The sequence below is a fragment of the Balaenoptera ricei genome, chromosome 7 (assembly GCF_028023285.1).
Source record: "Balaenoptera ricei isolate mBalRic1 chromosome 7, mBalRic1.hap2, whole genome shotgun sequence".
NCBI classification, from domain to species: Eukaryota; Metazoa; Chordata; class Mammalia; order Artiodactyla; family Balaenopteridae; genus Balaenoptera; species Balaenoptera ricei.
The window spans coordinates 74,740,296-74,764,001 of record NC_082645.1 but is presented as its reverse complement, the minus strand read 5'-3'; the positions used below and the strand labels follow the sequence as shown (position 1 = coordinate 74,764,001).

Here is a 23,706-nt window from a genome sequence, read left to right as displayed (position 1 = left end):
GCCACTTATATACTTCCGCTTGCCAACACTACTCAAAGTCCTGCCTTTTTTGTCCTTTATCTCTGTGCAATTGATAAAATCTAACTCTGAATCCTTCAAAAGTTTAATTCCTGAATCTGGAGGGAAAGGGCACTGAATTTTGAAAGCACAAATTACTATGAATTTATAGTTTGGGATTCCAGCAGCCCATAATCCTTTAAGATTTTCGATACGCCATTTTATTTTACCTAGAGAAAATGGCAAACCCTATCATTTTTAAAAGTCCATTATTTCTTGACATTTTGAACAGAAAATCTCAGCCTCTTCTTCACATAGAAAATTGAATCACAGCAAGAAAATCTTCAGTTTTCATTTTATTTATTTATTTATTTATGGCTGCGTTGGATCTTCATTGCTGCACACGGGCTTTCTCTAGTTGTGGCAAGCACGGGCTACTCTTCATTGCGGGGCATGGGCTTCTCATTGCGGTGGCTTCTCTTGTCGCAGAGCACGGGCTCTAGGCGTGTGGGCTTCCGTAGTTGCAGCATATGGGCTCAGTAGTTGCGGCACACGGGCTGAGTTGCTCCATGGCATGTGGGATCTTCCCGGACCAGGGCTTGAACCCGTGTACCCTGCATTGGCAGGCAGATTCTTAACCACTGCGCCACCAGGGAAGTCTGAAAATCTTCAACTTTCTGCCTACTCTTCAACAGCTCCATCACAAGACACGCATACACACACACACACACACACACACACACACACACACACACACACCTCTGAAAAATGTGTCCTATTTCTCTCCCCACAGAGAAAACCTCATTTCAGTGGAAGTTACTCTTTTCTTCAGGCCAGGGTTAGACCCTCTTTACTTGTGTCCAGGATCTCAGTCTCTATTTATTTTATTTTTATTTTTAGCTTTTGTCTCTTCCTCTCTAGTGGCAGAATCATATTAAACTAAGCCCTCCACAAAAGTTTCCCTCAAACACCCTCTCTTACTTTCCAGCATAGATTTGTAAAATGATATCCTCAATTGCTGTTTTCACAGCCTTTGTTCCAATTCCTTCCTCAGGTCACCAGTTGCTGCCCCCCACCACTGTACCAAATTTTATTTTGCAGTGTGCAAGGGTACTGACAATGCCACTGTCACTAAACCCCCTGCATGTTTTTTAAATCTTGTACTTGAACCCTCTGTGCTTTAGACATTGTCAACTTGTGCCAGTTTTATGAACTATTCACTTCCTTAGCATCTATGTCACTACAGCCTCCCAGGTTTCCTTTTGTTTCCCTGTCTATTTCTTAATCTTCTTCTTAGACCTATTTCCCTCATCCTTGTTCTCCACAGTTCACTTATAGGATGTTCCTTCCCCATCTTCACACTCACCTTATAGAGTCACTGTGAGGATTATGTGAATTAATATTTGCACAATCATTCAGAAGAACACCTGCTTCATGTCAAATGCTACATAAGTACTTGTTAATCAAATCAACCTCAGCACTCCACAGAGTAATTTTCATTTTTATGTTGATTCTCACATTTCTGTCTCTACAGAGATGTCTACCCTGAGCTCCATGTCTACATATTGAGCTTCTTATTTCATGGCTCCAATGAACATCTTACAAATACTTAAAACGCTCCTGCTTTGGATGAAAATATTTATTTAAATCTATTATAGTTAGTAATACATAGTCATAGTAAAATTTTGCCTATGATTCATACTATCTCAATAATACCAAATAGAATGCTTACTTTTTTATTGAGATATATTTGACATATAACATTGTGTGAATTTAAAGTACATGATGTGTAGATTTGATATATTTATACATAACAATATGATTATCACCATAGCATTGGCTAATACCTTTATCACGTCACATAATTATTTCTTTTTTGTGGTGGGAACAATTAAGATCTAGTCTCCTAGCAACTTTGATGTTTATAATACAGTACTGTTGTCTATAATCACTATGGTGTGCATTAGATCTCCACGACTTATTTATCTACTGGCTATAAGTTTGTGCCCTTAAACAACATCTCTCCAATTTCCCCATCCCTCAGGCTCTAGTAACCACCATAGAATGCTTACTTTAGATTTATACAGATATATCACTTAGATGAAAACCAAACTACATTTTTTTCTAAATGGCATCAAACACAAATTAAATAGACAATTTCTGGATGGTTTTATTGTTAACATTTTTTGTATTTTTCTCATTGTAAAGATGGGGAAAATAAAATTTCTGGGTACCTAGAACTGATAAGCTTATTATAGTCTTAAAGTTATATTAAAAGAATATACTATAGATACTTTTGAATGAAAAAATTAAATTGGTATCATAAAATTATAACTAAATTGTTGCAAAATACACATAGAAAAAATTCCTTAGATACATTTACTTTTCTGTTATTGACTTTTTAAAATAAAAAGACATTGACCATTATGTCAATTATGGTGATAATAAAATATATCACATTTTAATTGTATGTCATAAAACAAGATTCATTTAGATGAAATAAACAACACATATAATAAGACCTCAAGGGCACAATTGGAATTCCTTGATAGACTATGGAGTATTATAGAGAACATACAGTCATGAGCTAAGGCAGAGACTAGAATGTAAACAACTAAGATCACCGGGTTGCAGGGGGCTGTTGGTGGTGGGATGAATTGGGAGATTGGGATTGACATGTATACACTAATATGTATAAATACATAACTAATAAGAACCTGCTATATAAAAAATAAATTAAAAAAAAAAAAGAACAACTAAGATCACCATCGCAGCCTCTCTAGTGAGCTCTTGTTATTTGGTCCTCTCTGGAAGTCTACACCACACCTCTCTCTATAGACCAGCAAATCATCTGACTCTGTATATATGTCTACCCCTTGGCAAGTCAGCAGTGGCCAGATGCTAATGTGACTTCATTATTATCCATTCAGTAGGAGTTTGGAGAGCTGACTTTATGAGTAGAGAATATGGGCAGGTTTTCTTAGAAGTAAGGGTGGAGAAAAGGAAGAAATAATTAGTTGAATACTTATTGTCATCTCTAGTAGAGGATTAAGTTATAATTGAAGTCCATTATGTTCCCTTTCATTCATACAGTTTTAAATAATTCTGGTTTATACATTTGTTTTAAATTGCTCCAGTGACTTTTTACTTTCTTTTTTGCAGAACCCTTAATTCATTGATTTGTTCTATAAACATTTATTGAGCTCCTATTAGATACCAGAAAGAACAGATATAATTGCCGCTTTTAAGGACAGAGAAAACAGATAGTAAGAAAATGTGTTACATAGGGATAAGTGCAGTGATTTAAAAAAAAACATGAAAGGGAATGGAACATAATCATGGAGCTATTTTGTCTCAGTGTTCAAGGCAGGATTCTGAAAAGACTCCATTTAAGCAGAGATTTGATACAGAACCAATATATCCATAGCATTTATGAGATTGAATCAGAGCATGATTCCAGGGGTGGAGAGGTAAGGAAGACCCTGTGAGTAGGGATTTACCACAGAATTTCCTCTCTGCTGCAGTTGGGAGTGTCTCTACATCCTTTTCCATAAGAGTAATCATAACTTCTCATTTTCCTAAAATCTTGCAGCAAATGGTACATACTTAGTTTTCAGGCCCTTAGGATAATTCAATAAACTTTATTATGCAAAATTATGAAAAAAATCCAATTTTTTTTTTTTTTTAAACTTTATTTATTTATTTATTTTTTATTTTTATTTATTTATGGCTGTGTTGGGTCTTCGTTTCTGTGCGAGGGCCTTCTCTAGTTGCGGCAAGTGGGGGCCACTCTTCATCGCGGTGCGCGGGCTTCTCACTATCGCGGCCTCTCTTGTTGCGGAGCACAGGCTCCAGACGCGCAGGCTCAGCAATTGTGGCTCACGGGCCCAGCTGCTCCGCGGCATGTGGGATCCTCCCAGACCAGGGCTCGAACCCGTGTCCCCTGCACCGGCAGGCAGACTCCCAACCACTGCGCCACCAGGGAAGCCCCCAAAAATCCAATCTTAAAATAAAACTTCTCAGTAATTTCATAGCCCAGAAAACTAACTGGCTGAGTAAAAATTATTCTCTAATTTCAAGTTATAAGGACTGACATACAGGGCAGTGCTTTCTGCTCTGGAACACATGATTTGTGATTATAGTTGAGGAATGAAGCAGAGAAGGGATTAGGCAGTGAGGGTCTGTTTTACCTGCCAAGTCTTTCCTTCTTGTTGTGAACTTTAAAAGACACCTTCTTCCTAGATGAGATTATACAGAACAATTTTCTCAGAACACATCCCCTCTTAGTAATTAACAACAAAAACCCAACAAAAGCACATAAATTGAGAGAACTGGATACTAAGCATCCTTATAGTACAGGTGATTCTACATTTCCTATAGGAATGTGGCAGGCCATGGCCAGTCCTGCCTCAAGCTTAATTTTTAAGCAACAAGAAATAGAACATGGTAGTCTGTAACTGTGCAGAAAGAAAAGAATTGGCTTACACATTAAAAAGCAAACTCTAGGGCTGATGTATCTCTTCCCACAGACTAATGACAAAAGGGAAGTGACCCTTGCTTCTGAAACAAATCTACTAACCAAGTTTAGAGATACTTTCTTAAGAAACTAGGAGGGCTCCTGCTATGAACTGAATTGTGTCCCTCCCACCCCAAATTCATATGTTGAAACCATAATCCCCAATATGATTATATTCGGACATAAGACTTTTAGGAGATAATTAATGTTAAAATGAGGTCATAAGAGTGGTGTCCTAGTCTGACAGGATTGGTGACCTTATAGAAGAGGAAGGGAGGGAGAGATCCTTCTCTCTATATATGCACACACAGAAGAAAGGCCACTTGTGGACATAGAGAGAAGGTGGTTTCTGCAAGCCAAGAAGAAAGCTCTCCCCAGGAGCCTGATTCTGCCAATGCCTTGGTCTTGGACTTCCCTCCAGAACTGTGAGAAATTTGTTTCTGTTGTTTAAGCCATCTAGTTCATGGTATTTTCTTATGGCAGCCGTAGTAGACTAAGATAGCTCCTGTGAGCTTTATCCACAAAATCACTTGTATCCTTACCTAACAAAGATCCATTTCAAGCCGTGTTGGCTGGTTGGAAGTGATAGCAAAGAAAAACTACCTTGAACGAGGTCTAATTCAGCATTCTTGCCAAACCTCTAACCTGGACTAGGTCACTGATGATTGCCTACCTTAAGCATTGAGGCTCTTTCACTCATTTTTTACCAGCTGGCCTATCAACATAAACTTCCTTTATAATATTGCATGCTCAGAGTTCCAAAAAACTTAGGCTGCCAACATGCTTTGGAGCATGGTTTCATTCTAAGATGATGACTGCCTTAATCAAATCTGTAGTGTCTTTTTCAAATTTTGACTTAACCATTTTTATTACAACAAATCACACTAATCAATCCACAGAGGAATGTGTAAATATAATTTTTACTAATATTTACATTTTCTTTTACCAAAACTTTTTTTTTTAATTTGACAGTATAAAGCAATAACTAAGGCATTTGCTTTAGAATTAGTACATCTGCACAACCGCTTACAAGCTGTTTTCTTGGAAAAGTTATTTTATCATTTTGAACCACTGTTTGTTTTCTCTATCAAATGAGGTTAAGTTAACATCATTCTCTTAGAGTGTGAAATATAAATGAGAAAGAAATAATAATTAAGGCTCATTATTGGAAACTGCTTTTTGTATTATGATTTATTATCATTAAAGTGACAAACTGTAATTTCACCACCCCATGGTAAAAACAAAAATAAGGTGGCTTAAAAGCAGGCATCTAGAGAGAAAATCTAAACAAAGACTTAATCGACAATATGAAAATTAATCCCAGATATTTCAAGAGCTGACTATAATTACATGTTTGAAATGGGGCTTAAGTAAAGTAGGAATTTGCTCTTTTCAACTCTAGTCTTTAGCCAAGATTTTTTTAAATGCGTGTATATGTGGTTTCTATTTCTTCTAAAGTTTGGAGAAAAAAGAGAAAATATGTTACTTAACAGATTTTTCAAGTACCTCTTTTAGATGTTCCCTTGTGTAGACTTCTTCTAATCTATTCATTCAGGCTTTGACTGATGGGTGAACTTCTGTATCCTCTTCCCAGGTATGAGAGGCAAACACCTAAGTTTTCTAAGGTTTATGACCTATTCCCTAATCTAATATGGTTCGCTAAGGCTTGGGCCAAAAACTAGCTACCCATATATATGGATAGAGTGATGTGGAAATATTTACACAGTAATAAGTATAATTACTAATGAAGTGTAGAGCTAAAGCTAGGAATAGAAAACATTTAGACAACTTACTGAATCAAAAATTACAGTGATGATCACAGTAAAAACTTATATTGGTCAGTTAATTGTACTTGTAGGATTAGCAAACCAGAGAAATCAATTATTTTGAGAAATCAATTTTTATCCCGTAGTTCCCATGGTGATATTGCCTAATCATCTTCTTCAAGTCACAATAAAGGTATATCGCAAAAAGAAGTAAACAGAGAGAGACTAAGTGATTAATACATTTAATTATAGTTTCCTGCATTGGATTTGGTCTCTATTCCACAAATCTTTTTTATTTTAAGGGTGCTTTGGGATCCTATCCTGCCTCTGTCACTTACTAGCCACCTGGGCATATGAGGTTGGAAAACAAACCATGTATCTCTAACATAAATTCAGTATACCTGCCCCACTGGCTACACAGCATTATTATCAAGATACAGTAACCTGGGGCTTCCCTGGTGGCGCAGTGGTTAAGAATCCGCCTGCCAATGCAGGGGTCACGTGTTTGAGCCCTGGTCCGGGAAGATCCCACATGCTGCGGAGCAACTAAGCCCGTGTGCCACAACTACTGAGCCTGCACTCTAGAGCCTGCGAGCCACAATTACTGAGCCTGTGTGCCACAACTACTGAAGCCCACGTGCTTAGAGCCCGTGCTCTGCAACAAGAGAACCCACCACAATGAGAAGCCTGCACACTGCAACGAAGAGCAGCCCCCTCTCGCCGCAACTTGAGAAAGCCCACTTGCAGCAGCGAAGACCCAACCCAACCAAAAATAAATAAATTTAATAAATTAAAAAAAAAGATACAGTAACCTAATAGGTAAGAAACCACTTCAAAAAATAATAAATCATTACAAAATACAAATGTTTTATAATGATATATCTTTGTACTTCTATTATCATTCTTAAAATAAATGTGGTGAATATACCATACAGCCAGAGCCTCAGGAAATTTGATCTTAATTTTAACTGTAGGTCATAGATAAATAATCCTGATACCAAAATAATGCTTATAGTGATGACTCAATGCCTCAGTAATGTGAGATCCAGGGGGGAAGTTAATGAAGAGATAAGGCTCTGTACTGACTTGTTAGAATTTGGTATGTGGCAGCCGTGCAGTTACACAGCCTTACATCTCTCTTGGGAAACTGCCCAAACATTTGTATTTTCACAATGTATTTATTTAGAAAAATACTCTTTTCCTGAGAAAAATCTGGCTCTCAAATCTCTCACTGAGATTACGCAATTTCAGTAACTCTATTCCGGAACAAGTGTTGGAAGTCTAGTGAGAAATATATTTAACAAAAATCCATTTCCAAACTCTAATTGTGAATATTTGGGAATTTTCAGTTGAAAATACTACTTATAAAAAATGAACTTCAAAACATTAAAAAGAAGAAACTGTAAGAATACCAATAGGGCTTTTTGTCTTCCTCCACTTACTGTAGATTTATTCTCATGTTACCTTTCTTCATTCATTATCCTTGGTGTTAGGGCACTGCAAACTCACCCAAAATGAGAAACAGCCAAGAAAGCACAAAGGTTAGAGATAAAAACAAGCTCTAGGTTTTAGTGGGCAGCTCCCCCAGGGTTCAGCCAAATTGAGTGGAGGGAAGTATTAAACACCAAGAGGATAACAACATTGCCACTGCTGAGCAGAAAATTGGAATTATTTTTCAAGTTATATTTTTTCTTTTTTTCTGGTTGTTGGGTTTTGTCTCTCCTGTCTTTCATTGCTACACTGCAAATAAATAAGCAGCCAACATGAAATTTCTTTTAGACATGGCAAAGTACTCATTAAACTTAGAGATTAATAGTAATATTTTAAAAAAGAAAAAGTTCAATGATGTGTGATAAAGAAAATCTGAACTAGGAAGTTTAAATTATATAAGCACCATGATGATAATATACACGTAAACACAACATGTGATTTTTCCAGATAAATTTATAAGATGACAAAATAACAAGAGTGTACCCCAAAACTAATGATAGAATAGAGTAATAACTGCCTACATGTTGTTATATGCCTTTCCCAAAATGATGTATTAGAACTTTAATGCTGGGGACTTCCCTGGTGGCGCAGTGGTTAAGAATCTGCCTGCCAATGCAGGGGACACGGGTTCGATCCCTGGTCCAGGAAGATCCCACATGCCGTGGAGCAACTAAGCCCATGCGCCACAACTACTGAGCCTGCACTCTAGAGCCCATGAGCCACAACTACTAAAGCCCATGTGCTCTAGGGCCTGCATGCCACAACTACTGAGCCCACGTGCTGCAACTACTGAAGCCTGTGCGCCTAGAGCCTGTGCTCCGCAACAAGAGAAGCCGCCTCAATGAGAAAGCCTGCACACCACAACGAAGAGTAGCCCCCGCTCGCAGCAACTAGAGAAAGCCCGCATGCAGCAACGAAGACCCAACACCGCCAAAATTTAAAAAAAAAAAGAAAGAAAGAAATTTAACGCTATCCTTCCAGCCTACTATTGGTCTCTTCCATTACCTGTGAGCTTTTTGCTCTTTGAATCCTGCCACAAGTTCTCATCCACATCAACATCCATTGCCATTTCCTTTGAGTTGTTCTCACCAAAGCCAAATTGCCAACATATTTCTAGCTCCAATGGACTTGGATTCTTAGAAAAACATTCATTTTACATTAAGATTTGTACTGCCTCATCTTACAACTTGTAGCCCAGGAAACCTCCCATACCTAACCAAATTATAACAAAAATGTCTCTCAGTTTGGGCCTAAGGGCTTTACAAATCAGTGCTATATTTTCAATTGTTTAGATTTTCAAAGAGTCTGAGATGACATTCTCAACAAAGAATAAGCTCAATATAGCTCAACAAAGAATAAGCAAAATATTTTGCTTCCTTTTTTACACTACACCCAAAATGATGTCAAGGATTACTTAAAATGATTATAATAGCTAAAATTTATTAGTCATCATTCTAATGACCTTTCCATTTAATCCTCACACTCTATAAATAGGTTTTAGTAAAATACCCAGTCTATAAATGAGTAAATAGAGGCAAAGAGAGGATAAATATATTGTCAAATTCACGTAACTAGTAAGGTACCGAACTGGTATTTAAAGTTTTACAGTCTGTACTAGGTTACTAGAACTGCCATAAACAAAGTATGACAGACTGGGTAGCTTAAACAACAGAAATGTATTTCCTTACAGTTCTGAAGGCTAGAGTTTGAGATCAAGGTGTCAACAGGGTTTATTTCTTCTAAGGCCTCTCTCCTGGGTTTATAGGTAGTCAGTCTTTCTCTGTGTGTCTGCGTTCTCTTTTTTTTACTAAAGACACCAGTCATAAGACCCACCCCAATGACTTCATTTATCCTTAATTATCTATTCAAAGGTCTTATCTCCAAATACAGTCACATTCCGATGTACTGGGTGGTAAGACGTTAACATATGAATTTGGAGAGGACACAGTTCAGCTCATATCACAGTGTTAATCCAGATCCCTCCTCTTAACCACTAAACATGCAAAAGGAAGGGAGGGAGGGAGGAGGAAAGGAAGGAGGAAGGGGCGAGGGAGGGAGGGAGGGAGAGAGATGTTACTTAGGGCATTACTTGGATTGATTTGACGGCTCTTGGTTTCCATATGGGATATAGCCACCTCTACCACAGTAATATACTTGTCAAGCAAACCAGAATAACCTTGAAGGCAGCTGGAGGTAAGGTGCTTTCTAGACAATGCTGAGACAGATTGACCAATTCTTGGGACAGCAGCTTGGTATGGTGATGTGACCTTGAGCTCTGAGGTTACACAGATATAGGTGCAAATATTAGCTCAGTTTCATTCTACTTGGAAAAATTATATTCCCTTTCTGAGCTTCAGTTTTCTTAACATAGGTGTAATATTTCATATAGGATAGGATTTTTAAGAGTATTATAGTTTAAATGAAGTTCATAGATGAGCTCATATCCTCAACAAGTGAAAACCTCAAAGTTCTTCATTTTTCCTTTCCATTTTTGGCTCCTCACCTACTAGATTCACACAGACCACTTGCCTTTCTTTCACATACCCTCTCAAGAATATTAATATCATAAATAAATAGCGAAGTAATAAATAATACATTTCTTTCACCTAATTACCTCTTTTCTAAGCACACCTTTCTTTAGTCATCTCTCCTACACACTCACCATCTCTTGACTGGATTTAAGCAATCACCCTGTCTTCTTTCTTTGAGTTGCAAATTACCTATCACTTAAGCAAAATTTTACAAATAGAAATCTACTCTATTCATTTTATATTTTCTTTGAAAAATTTCTTTTTAAACAAATTTTTCAATTAAAATATTTTATACTTCCAGAAAAGTGGAATAAGCAATACAAAAGACACAATTAGAAAAATAAATGTGGATAGATGGACATTCCATCATATTGATTCTAATGTCTATTTTTTGGTGGGATTGGTAGAAATAAATAAAACTGTATGGATATATCAAATGATCCATATTGTAACCTAATTTTAATTCACAAAGTTTATCCACATTAATTCATTTATTTATCCTTATGTCAGTCATTATGTTGGGTATTGAACATAGAATTGTGAATGTTATGCTAAGAATGGAAAATGCTGTAGTGATGGAGAGACAGTGACTATGTATGCAAATAAATATGTAAGTGGTGATAAGTGCTATTCCAAAAACAAACGAGTCATTACTTTTAGGAATGTAAAATGGTGCAGCTGCTTTGGAAAACAGTTTGGCAGTTCCTCAAATGACTAAACAGAACTATCATATGATCCAATAATTTCATTCCTAGGTATATACCTAAAAGGAATAAAAACATATGTCCTTACAAAAACTCGTGCACAGATGTTCATAGCAGCATTATTCATAATATCAAAAAAGTGGTAACAGCACAAATGTTCGTTAAATGATGAATGGATAAATAAATTGTGGTATATTTATAGAATACTTTTAGCAATAAAAAGAAATTAAGTACTGGGACTTCCCTGGTGGCACGGTGGTTAAGAATCCACCTGCCAATGCAGGGGACACGGGTTCGAGCCCTGGTCTGGGAAGATCTCACATGCCACTGAGCAACTAAGCCTGTGTGCCACAACTACTGAGCCTGCGCTCTAGAGCCCACAAGCCACAACTACTGAGCCTGTGTGCTGCAACTACTGAAGCCCGCATGCCTAGAGCCCATGCTCAGCAACAAGAGAAGCCACCGCAATAAGAAGCCCGCGCACCGCAACAAAGAGTAGCCCCCACTCACAGCAACTAGAGAAAGCCTGCGCGCAGCAACGAAGACCCACCGCAGCCGAAAATAAATAAATAAGTAAAGTTTTAAAAAAAGAAATTAAGTACTGATATATGCTACAGTATGGGTTAACCTTGTAAACATTATGCTAAATGAAAGAAGCCAGACTCAAAGCCATTATATGCAATGTCTAGAATTAGGTGATATATAGAAACAGAAATTATATTAATGGTTTCCTAGGAACGTGGGGATGGGAAAATTGCTGGGGGTGATGGCGAAAGGGTGAGAAATTTCCTTATAGGGTAATGAAAATATTCTAAAATTGATTGTGGTGATGTTTATACAACTCTGTGGATATAGTTATAGCTATTGAAACATTTTTTAGAATTGAAATTATCAAAATTAAAAGTTTGTGCTTATCAAAATATATGTATAAAATTGAAGAGATAAGACATAGACCAAGATAGAATACTTATATATATTTGGCAAAGAACTTATATCCATAATATATAAAGAGCTCCTACAATTCAATAATGAAAACACAAAAAAATCTTTAAAAAGAACCCTCAAGTTATTGGGGGTAGAGAGTAATAGAGGAACTGGTGGTTGTTACTTTTTAAATATGGTGCTCAAAGAAGGTCTTTTGGAGAGAGGATACCTGATAAGTGTCCTAACTAAAAGAAGGGAGTCTGTCATTCCAGGATCTTGTAGAAGAGTGCTCCCATGACAGGAAATAACAAATTTAAAGTACTAAACCTAGAATGAATATGCTATGTTCAAGAATCAACAGCTTCAGTGGAGCCAAGGGATTAGTAGACAGTATCCATAAAGCTGAGTAATTACAGAAAAGACTGACAGGAAATAAAGTTGAAAGGGGAGCTGGGAATGACGTATTGGACACCTTTTCCCTTGTCAAAATGATCCTCCCTAATGATGATGATGGGGCTACAGCAAAATATTTCCTATCTCCTGCCTTGTGTCTTTAACTGCCCTTATACTGTTCCACTTAGAAAACATAACCTCAAATGTAATCTGTCCTGGGCTTCCCTGGTGGCGCAGTGGTGGAGAGTCTGCCTGCCAATGCAGGGGACACGGGTTCGAGCCCTGGTCTGGGAGGATCCCACATGCTGCAGAGCAACTGGGCCCGTGAGCCACAACTGCTGAGTCTGTGCGCCACAACTGCTGAGTCTGTGCGTCTGGAGCTTGTGCTCCGCAACAAGAGAGGCCGCGACAGTGAGAGGTCCGCACACCGCGATGAAGGGTGGCCCCCGCTCGCCGCAACTGGAGAAAGCCCTCACATAGAAACGAAGACCCAACACAGCCAAAAATAAATAAATGAAGCTTTCATTTAAAAAAAAAAAAAAATGTAATCTGTCCTGACCGAATTCATCCCTAATATGTACACCAATCAATATTTATATTAATTTACCAAGTTGTATGACTAGCACAACAATTCACTCAGCATATACTTGAATCCTCTGACCTTCATATTCTGTATCTATTCAATGACTCAGTTTTATCAATACTAACTCAAAATGCCTGCCCCTTTCTCTGTAGTTCACTGATAACTCCCTTTTCATAATTTCAATCTGATTTGCAACATTCTAGCTGTTAATTCCACTTATAATTTTGCCCTCTCAACATCTTTCCATACATGCTGGATTTTATTAATACACAAAGCATATCATACTTTTTAATATTTTTCTAGCTCGGAAAACCTACTGACTTTTTCTTATCTGTAATATTATCTCTCAAGATATTTTCCGAAAATATTTTATGGGAAAATAGTCCCTTGACATATAAATTTGGAAATGCAGTTACTATATCTCCCATAGAAGATACTATTGCACATTACCACATTAAGGATTCTTTAAAAGTCCTAGAGTTAAGAAACCTATATAAATTTTTAAACTTAGATATAAATATATATTAATCTATGAACACTTTTTAAATATAATAACTAATAACATCTTGCTGAACTGGTATTCTAGGAACATACCTTGACTAAAAAGGTTAAAATTGATGCTGCAAATTATCATTAAAGTGACTATAAAATGTAAGTTATATGACATAACTATGTTATTCCGCAAAGTGAGTAAAATGTGTTAGTTCAAATGCATAAATTTTTAGAACTGAAATGTAATTTAAGGACAATCTAGCCCAAGTCAAGCATTTTTTGAATCAGATTCAGAAACGTAAATTTCCAAAGGTTACTTAGGTTGCTGGCAGAGCTGAGCTTAGAATTTCTAGTTTATTGCCCTAATGTATAAATACTATTTTTATTCAAGGTAAATAATTTAACATATATTTATTGCCCACTACTATGTGCCTGGTATATGCAAAGATATTCTCACAATTCATCTTGGCACTTAACATTGCATTTGTATTTAATTCAATTGGTTGAACATAAATTCCTTAAGGGTCAAGGCTTTCTCTAGATTTTTAAATCTCCCTTTGTGACTAACATATTATTATGCACAAGTAGTCACTGACTCAACACATTCATGTAATATATTCTTGCTTAAATAACTTCTGATGACAGATCACAAATTAAAGAGGATTTAGCAAGAGTGAAGACCCTCTTCCTGGTTCATAGCTGGTGCCTTCTCGCTGTGTCCTTACATGACGGAAGGTACAAGGGACCTCTGTGGGATCTCTTTTATAAGAACACATCCCATCCCTCATGATCTAATCCCTTCTGAAATGTCCTGCTTCCTAATACCATCACCTTTGGGAGTTAGAATTCTACATAAGGACTTGGGGGAACACAAACATTCAGACCATAGCATAATCCCACCAATGTTAAAGGTCCACATCCTCACCAACATTTTGTATTGTCAGTTTTTATTAATTTTAGTTGTGGTATCTCATAATAGTGCTGATTTGTATTTTTTGATGAGTAATGATGTTGAGCATCTTTTAATATGCTTATTGACTGTATATATATAATCTATTGAAAAGTGCCTGTACAATCTTTAATCCATTTTTAATTGCATATTTATTTGTAGTTCTTTATACATTTTCAATATATAATCTTAAGATGTATGAATTTCAAATACTTCCTCACAGCTTGCCTTTTCAGTATCTTAATGGTGCTTCCTTTGTTGAACAGAAGTTCTTGATTTTAATGAAATCCAATTATCAGTATTTTATTTTTAATTGGTGCTGTCTATATCTTGATTCAAAAATGCTTGCCAGCCTCATCATGAATATATTCTCATATGTTTTTTCTCCTAAAATTTAATGTTTTATCTTTCACATTTAGATGGTTGAATTCTCTTGAATCAATTTTTGTGTATGATACCAGGTTGGGTAATACATATTTTTAATGGGGCCAGCTATTTAAGACAATAGAGTACAGAAAGGTACAAGGATGTGTAAGAAGTGTGTTAATCAATGCATAGCTTCAGGTCGGGTTTGCTATCTTGTTTGTCATTTTACAATGTAATAATGCATTTTGAAATTTAAAAATAAGTTCATTACAATAATATATAATTACATCAGTTCACTCTAGTTGATCTCCACAAATTACAGTTTTATGAATGTTATAACAAGTTGTACTATTTTTTCAGTGGCGCACCCAAATCAGTCTTCTACACTGCTCTTAGAAATTGAAATATTTAGTGGTTTTGGTCACTTTTCAGAGGCAACATTGTGGAGAAGAAAAAGTACTGAACTAGCAATCTGCTCACTTGAATTGAAGTTCAGTATCAGTCATTAATTAGCTATGGCTTGCTATAGAGCATACTCATAGTTTTTTATGTCCAACACCCTTGCTTTCTCCTGGAAGCTACACCTGTCCACTCCACCCTTAAACTCATATACTTACATTAAGATTTGCAGTGTTTTGACATTTTCCTATTCCCTGACCCCTGACTTTTTTAGGGTCCACCAATTCTGTGCTAGTCTCCTGTAGCTCTCCACCTCAAACATATTGGTCCAGTGGTGGGACACTTCCAAACTGAAACTATCAGTGCTATGCTGAAGCTATGTGAATCTAGTCCATGAAGAAAAGTAGTCACACTATTCTGATTAGGCCTTCCATATGCACAATTCCTTCATATCCACAGTTCCTCTATATCAGCGGTTCCACATCCAAGGATTCAAGCAACCGTGGATCGTGTAGTACTATAGCATTTACTATTGAAAAAAATCCATGCATAAGTGAACCCATGCAGTTCAAATCCATGTTGGTCAAAGGTCAGCAGTGTATATGTATATTTGTGCATACATTTAAATACATATATATTTGTGAATTCAAATACTTTATGATATGATTTAGAAGTTATGTAACACTGCTACCAACTAAAATTCAAAAATGTGTTAACATTTCCAAAGTGTTGTGAGAAAATAGGTTATACATTTCACTAGTGATTTTAATGAAGTTTAAAGCAAATGCCATTTATTACTTTATTATTTATTATGACTACATTTTAATGATGTGTATTACAGCTGTGATCCACTATAGACATAAACAGAATATTCTTTAAATTGTTTTTGATGGAATATCTGTTCCTGCATTTCTGAATAACATTTACTGATAACATTGCTCTTTCCTTCCTGATTCCGATTGCATCAGCAGCTGAGCACGTGCATGCATTCTCTTCTTTTTCTCTTCCCATGCTGTGTGAACATTACACATTTCCTTCCACTTTTGAATCCAAAGGAAAAATAGCCTTAAAGAAAAAAATTTATATGTGCTTTTCCAGTATTTTTTGCTATTGATCTTTAAATAATTTTGAAACAGGAAGTCTAACTCTCCTGCTGAAATCTGTTTCCTATAGAGAGTAAATGTGTTGATTTATCACTTAAAGTCACTTTTCTATGAAACTCTTTTGAATCAGATAACTCCCTAAGTTGAGGGAGAAGAACTGGGACAAAGGACTGGCTAGAATGTTAGACATTTCTTTTTTCAACAGTTCTGTTTGCAATCTCATAGAAAACCTGGTTAGGAAATTGGTTATAAAAACAGAAACATACTTTAAAGGAAACAAAGATGAAAATTTGGAAATGTGTTTCTTTTTTGAACATGGGAGTAAAGGGAAAGAGAAATCAGAAATTGAAAGTTGCGTTAAAGAAATAATAGAAAAATGCAAGAAAAATTAAAGTAAAATTAGTTCTGACTCAAAAAAAATAGTTATGAGAAAGATGTGGCAAATAGAATTGCAAATGAAAATGGATCTTAATACATACTTAGTCATGTTGATCAGGATTACCCATGTCTCTGAGTTATTGTCATTTTAATGTGTATTTTCAAGATTGAAATATGACCTCTGCACTTGAATATTATTAGCTATATGCACTGAAAGTATGTGTGTCTACAATATTGAATGCTAATACACATGTTTTAAATATGACTCATGGAATTTGTGGACAGAAATGTATGAGAATACACATTAAATGTCATAGAAATTTACATGTGGAGGTATGCATAAGGTTCCTACTAGTCTATATATAAATCCACATTAACATTTTATTTATTAGATATATCTGTGTTCTGTATTTCAGAGATGATTGATGCAATGAAGAAAGAACAGATTTTTTGTGTTTCTGTATGTCTGCTTCTTAGTTGTGCCTCTGCCCCTCTTAATGCTGTTCCTGAGGAAGATGAAGAACATACAAACATTACAGGTAAAATGTTAGAAGCATTCATCTTTTTAAGCTAGTCAAAGCTCTCAATTTTAATCCAAAAATTTAATACATTTTTCTCCATCTTGTAGAAAAATCAGTTTTTATTGAAGTGACATTTTTCCAAAATCTTAGTCCAAAAAAAAAGTCACTTTAGCAAGGAAGATCTCTTTTTTCTCAGACTATATATTAAATACTGAAGTACCTCTGAAAAATTGCAAGGAGCAAAATGATATAGATACAACTCTCTATGAACCTTGATGTCACCCTTTGTCTGGGAAAAGTATGAGAAGGAAAAGGAAAGTACAAACATCTGAGGTTTCAGTCATTCTCTCCTTGCCTTTATTCCTCAAATAAAAAACTTCTCAGATGAGTCCAAAGTAAGAATCTAGTCAAGCAGGACACCAGAAGATCTGGGTAATAGAAGATAGTTCTAATCCCATAAAGTTATGTGTCTAAAAATAAAATACAGTTGACCCTTGAGCAATGCAGGGGTTGGGGCACGAACCATCAGTGAAGGCAAAAATCCACATATAACTTATAGTCAGCCCTCCGTATCCATGATTCCTCTAAGTCCTGCGTTCTGCATGCAGATTCAGCCAACCACAGATCACGTAGTACTATAGTATTTATTACTGAAAAAAAATTTTGTATAAGTGAACCCATGCATCTCAAACCCGTGTTGTTCAAGCATCAACTGTTTTAACAATAAAACAATAGAACAAGGAGGAGACTGTGTAGTGATCGTTATTATAGATTTATTTCTTTCTTAAAAGTAATATTTTGTGGCAAATTAGTAAATTAGTGATAAAAATCTCGTCATTGTTAATAATGAGAGACTGAACAAAGTGATAGCTTCTATTCATTTGTATATATGTTTATGATGTACAAAAGATTTCCATAAATACATTTTGATTTCGTATCTCCAACAGCTCTTTAATGTGACTTTGTTCCTTGTACTAACCTTTGATAAAGATTGAATAAATATATCTTATGTGCCTGAAACTCCGGTAGGTGCTAGGGAAGAAGTGATGACTGAGACCAGTTTCTCCAAAATTTCATGGTTTCACAAGGGAGACTTTAATGTAGACAGATTATTTCAGTGTAATGTAGTAAGTGAAATGATAAGAGGCATGCATAAGGGTGCTGCTGTTGACACAAAGAAAAGGGGGACTCATCTAAACTTGGCTCTCTGAGAGCTTGGCACAGGGAAGTGGCCAAATGGTACATGCTACATCACTTCAGCCTGCTCCCAAAAATGCGACACTGGGAGCAGATCTGAAGGTCTAGACCCACTGGACCCACAGCTTGAAGTCCATCTGCCCAGGCAGGCCCAGCCTACATCAGCCCCCAGCTGACCGGTCGATAAGAAGCAAACCCAGCTGGGATCAGAAGGGCCATTCACATCCTACCCATGAATGAAAAATAAAGGCTTATTATTATATGCCACCGAAAAATACATATATATTATTGGGAAAATTTCCTAAAGATGGAACATTATTTGATAAAGTAAAAACCATTATGTGCCTTATGAGAGTAAGAATGTGGGCACTGTGAGATGGACTCTAATTCTTCATTCCACTCATTTTTCAAAAGGGATGGCTAAAGTTCTAATATTCTGGAGGTTGGGTAGAGAAGGAATGCAGAGGTTACAGTAAGTCCCAACAGGGCAAAGCAGGCAATCCCATCTTAGAAAGTGGGAGGAGAAAGAGTCCAAGTGTTCCTAATATTCACCTCATCCAAGCTCCCTCTATTAGGCTGAGAAAATGCATGCCAGTTAACCAGGATGTTCCTGAAGTTGTTGCTGCTGCCACAGTCAGCCAAGAAACCAGAATTAACCCATCAATAATTAAACCCAAGTTTAAAATCTCTGGGTAAATCCAGACCAAACCCACCTGGATAAGGAAAAATTTTGATCTTAAAGCTAGATTTGAAGACCACTTAGCTGACTGGCTGCACAGTCTTATGCAGTTTTGGTTTTCTTTTGTTTTGTTTTTAATTAATCTTGTGATAGCATGATCCTGTGTCTGTATCGATTCAATTTTGGAGATACCATCTATCACAATATGCCAAGGTTATGCCATCATTTTATAGATGTATGCCATTTCATTGAAATACTGTACTAGCATTTTATTGAAAAACATTACAAGATTTTATGGCTTCCCTCACAAGTCAATAGTAGACTTTTTAAAATTAGTTCAACCAGCAGGGAGGATGAAATAGAGAAACTTTTTGATAAGATAAAAATGATTAAAAAATAGTGGTGATAAGGTTTTTTTTTTTTTTTTTTTAAATTCCTTTAGACTGGGAGAGACGAGATTAGCAGGGAGCATTCAGAGAAAGGCAAGTATGTTTCATAACATTTAGAATCAGACAGACCTAAGTATGCATGTGTAGTTTGCCATATAGCAGCTTTGCAAAATTAGATGAGTTTATGTAAACTCTCTGACTCCCAGTATCCTAATCTATAAGTAAGTGATCTAAATAACTACATTTAAATGGTTGTTATATAAACTGCATAAAAGCATCTGGCATATTTCCTAGCACAGAGGAGGCAGAGTACATGTCTGTGCTCTTCCTTTCCAGAGAAATCAAGTATTTTAGTTAGAGAGTCAAGTAGCATGTAGACTCCTAGATAGTAGGTTAACCTTAAAGCTCTAGGTTCCCAAACAAATTCCAGGAGAATGAGGATTCTAATAGTCAAGGATATGACACATCCCCAAATATTATCATAAGCCTTCCATTCAACATCCCAGGACAGGGGGAGGGAAGACTGAGATTTTAATTCTCAGACTGTGAGACATAAAATATTGGGCTGGCCAGAAAGTTCCGTAAGATGTGATGGAAAACCCCGAACTTTTTGGCCAACCCAATATAAGAAATTAATTATGAAAATAATTACATATAAACCATAATTCTGTTTATCTCACTACATCAGATTAACGTCCTGTTACATTGTCTTGTATGTTTTTTCCAGTTTTATGGCCTTAGGTAGATCCTTGTCACAGTCAACGCTTTCTTCAGGTCTCAGGAAAGTGACCCCTGATCCACTCAGAAAAGCTTAAGTATCTTATTATACACTTACACAGCATCCTGAACTTCTTGAATATTTATATAACTGTCTTTAGTGTCAGCATGCTCCATGAAGCGGGGGGGTGGTTACTGCCACCTAATTTACTATCATATCTGCCATGACAGCACAGTGCCTGACACACATGACCAACACACGATTGTTAACTTTTGAAAAGGTTTATCTAAATTAAAAAATGAAAACAAGACAAACTTTCATCCCTTTTAAGTGGCATGGCATGGCTGTGTGTCCAAAGGGGCCACCTGATCACTCCCCCAAAACTTGAGCTTGCTCAAGTGCGAGGTTGCAAGCTCACTGCACAAAAGAATATTCTAATATAGGATTCATGTAAGAAATACAATAAAATATGTATGGTAAAAATGAGTAACTAGATAATAATTAGTAAAATACATTACTCAAAGTTAATTCTTAGTGTTTTCTTTAGGAAATTGCTATAAAATCATTACCTGCTTTCATCACTGAAACCATTTGTAATTTTTATAAAGTGAAGTTTAGAAAAATTTATTGAGTGGAAATTGTAAAATTAAATCTATGTGCTTGACTTAAATGCCAATTAAGGAATCTCAGTCACACAGATCTGTGACAATATCACTCAGTTATTAAGAAGGTGAGCAGTATCTGGTATAAAACTATCTGAGGGTCAATTCTGAAGCCATCACTTATGATGTGAACTGAACAATTGATTTTTGCAGTGCTCCTTTATAATCTGTAAAGTGGAGATAATAATGCCTAATTCAGAAGGTTGTTGTGATCGTTAAATAATATAATTGCGAAATGTCTGGAGCACAGTACTCAGTAAACGTTAGCTGTTACTACCAGGACAACTGCTACAACTATGGTGTAATATCCTTTGTTTGTGGTGCACTGCCACCACCTGGTGGCACCATTACTAAATAGCAGGTTGAAAATAGGATGGTATATCCTTAATACAGAAAATGTAAAATAAAAGATTTGGCATGATGGTAAGGAATATCAAATATATGAAAAGTCAAAAATGTGGGAATAATCAATGAGAAAGAATCTGATATAAATTATTGATTTATAAGACATAGTTTCCCTAAGTATACAGTATTTGGCAACTCAGGTAAAGCTGTCTGTGTTCTACAAGTGGTCTATATTAAAGGTGCCTGTCTGAAGCACTGCTTCAATGACTTGGTGTCTGTAGAGTTCTAAAGTAACATTAACTTGGGAATCAAGACCATCATATTGTATGAGAAGTGCTATAGGAATTTCTGAAATCATGGTATATAGCCATAAGATTTGAAAATGTCAGAGTTTTTATTCCAGCTCATTTCTCAAAATTATTTATGTGACTTCTGAGATTCTAAGATCTGCTCCTAAGATAGGATATTTATAGAACTGATAGGTCAAATTTTTGTCAGCCCTACAAAAATGTATCTAGAGCAGATAAAACATAAAGTGCTAATTCAGTGACACATCGTGGGCCATCTCTCAGTCAGGTGCACCACTTAGGGTCCTTGAAGCTTTCTAACTTCTCACAACTTTTTAACAACTTAGAATGTCATGTATAGAATTATCAATCTTTAAGTAAAGAAAGGAATATAAATAGCATTCACAATCATGCATAAATGTACTACTCAGAAAATGCTTTCGCTTATTTTTGAATTCAAATTGACAGTTGTAACTTCAGTGATGAAGGGAAAATATATTTTTTTATGTCAGTTTTTGTTTATATACAGATATATACAATACTCTAAAATGTTATTATATATTATCAATTTCTAGAGAAAAGAAGTACTTGTGTGTATAGTTTAAGAAAATTAATTATTTGTAATTTATAATATTTAACACCTAAATTTTCATAACTAGGGAATGGTTTAATGTAGTATGATATATACATACATGTATGAATATAAATATTCTGTTGCTTTTTTTTCATGAGGATTGGAGTCATGTACCAGCCCTGATATTGTTGCTTTTAAAGAGTTGTTTTATATGTATAAAATGACACAGCTGTGGATTAGGGAGACATCTCTACTTATTTGTAATGTCAACACATCAGTTACCTTATAACTACTACTCAATTCCATATTGGTCAACTGGTATGAGTTTAAGCAACATATGTAACAAGAGTCTAGAAAAAATATTTGATATTTTTCCTTAAAACTTGGTTAATAATCAACTATTAAAGTTTAATAAAGTTGGTAAGACCTGTCTCATTTGGTGAGTTTATATATTTTATCTAACTTTTTGATAACTTTTCATAGTTTCTTATGTCAGCCTGTTTTATTATTGTTGCACTTCTCCTTAAAATTAAGATGTATTAAAAATGAAATGAAAAGGAATGTTATTCTTTTATTTTTACCTTGTAGATGCTGAGTTGCCACCATTGAAACTTGTACATTCATTTTGTGCATTGAAAGCAGATGATGGCCCATGCAAAGCAATGATAAAGAGATTTTTTTTCAATATTCACACTCAGCAATGTGAAGAATTTATATATGGGGGATGTGAAGGAAATCAGAATCGATTTGAAAGTCTGGAAGAGTGCAAAGAAAAATGTACAAGAGGTAGGTTTCTGGAGACACTTATCACCCAGAAACCTTTAGAGTTATTAGATCTAATCATAGATTTGATAATTTTAGAAAAAAAGTTAAAACTATTTTAACATTCCAAGGAATTTTTTTTTTTAGCTTTAATGTTCAACTACTGTTTTTCATTTTTTTGTATCAGTCATTATAAAATACATTAAGCTTATTGTCCTATACTCTTATCCATAATAAAGAGGAAAGAAAACCCTTAAGTTTGCACAACAGGTTTTATATCTGCAGCAAATTAAGTGTAATTCAGCCTCCTTGGGTAGCTATGAGTTCACAGGAAATAAATTGTTATTCACAGTGACTTAGACTTTCCTTTACCAATACAATGATCTCATAGTTGTTTCCCTGTCAAGATAATGAATTAATCCAATTTGAGGTTTTCAACAGCTACTAATTAGAAAAGTATAGAAATATATGTATGAAAGTTAAATCCTTCTCTTTGGAGCCTTGGAATAATGTAGAAAATATCATCCCTGATGACCTATGAAGACCTCACTGAACCCAACTTTTCATAGTTTTACTAAGTTATAAGGTTTAAAAGCACATCACATTCTACTATTAAACTTTATTGAACACTTTTATTCTTTTAATCATGTTAAAACAACTTTTTTTTTTTTTTTTTTTTGCAAATTCTACAAATTACAATGTTTCATGTGGTTTTCTCTCTTTAGACCGAGATAAATTCCAAACAATTACTGGTCAAAATTTTGAATGTTTTTAATCTCAGTTTTATTCTTCTGAATTGAGAGCTACTTGAGAGATAGAAAATCCTGAGTTGTCTTTATTTCTGCAGTATCTAGTCCCAAATTTCTCCACTGCATGTTCTTAGAGACAGTTGAATTAAACTGTAGGGCCATAACGATGGTATCTTTAGTTAACACTGGTGTCTTGTTTTTTGCAAAGCAGGAAGGTCTGCATTTTCACTC

At 35.6% G+C, this 23,706-nt stretch overlaps 1 protein-coding gene across 4 annotated transcripts in view; it reads left to right on the top strand.

Annotated features, from left to right (window-relative positions):
* The window catches only part of TFPI (tissue factor pathway inhibitor), a 104,059-nt gene that overhangs the window by 48,160 nt on the left and 32,193 nt on the right, over positions 1–23,706 (top strand). For 3 of the 4 annotated variants that reach the window (XM_059928317.1, XM_059928316.1, XM_059928320.1), the window contains exons 2-3: positions 17,009–17,131; positions 22,553–22,750. In XM_059928317.1, coding sequence (XP_059784300.1) covers positions 17,011–17,131; positions 22,553–22,750 — 319 coding nt within the window. In that variant the 5' untranslated portion in view covers positions 17,009–17,010. Of the gene's footprint in view, positions 1–17,008; positions 17,132–19,431; positions 19,472–22,552; positions 22,751–23,706 lie in introns of those variants that run through there. The other variant, XM_059928319.1, reaches the window with a different exon arrangement.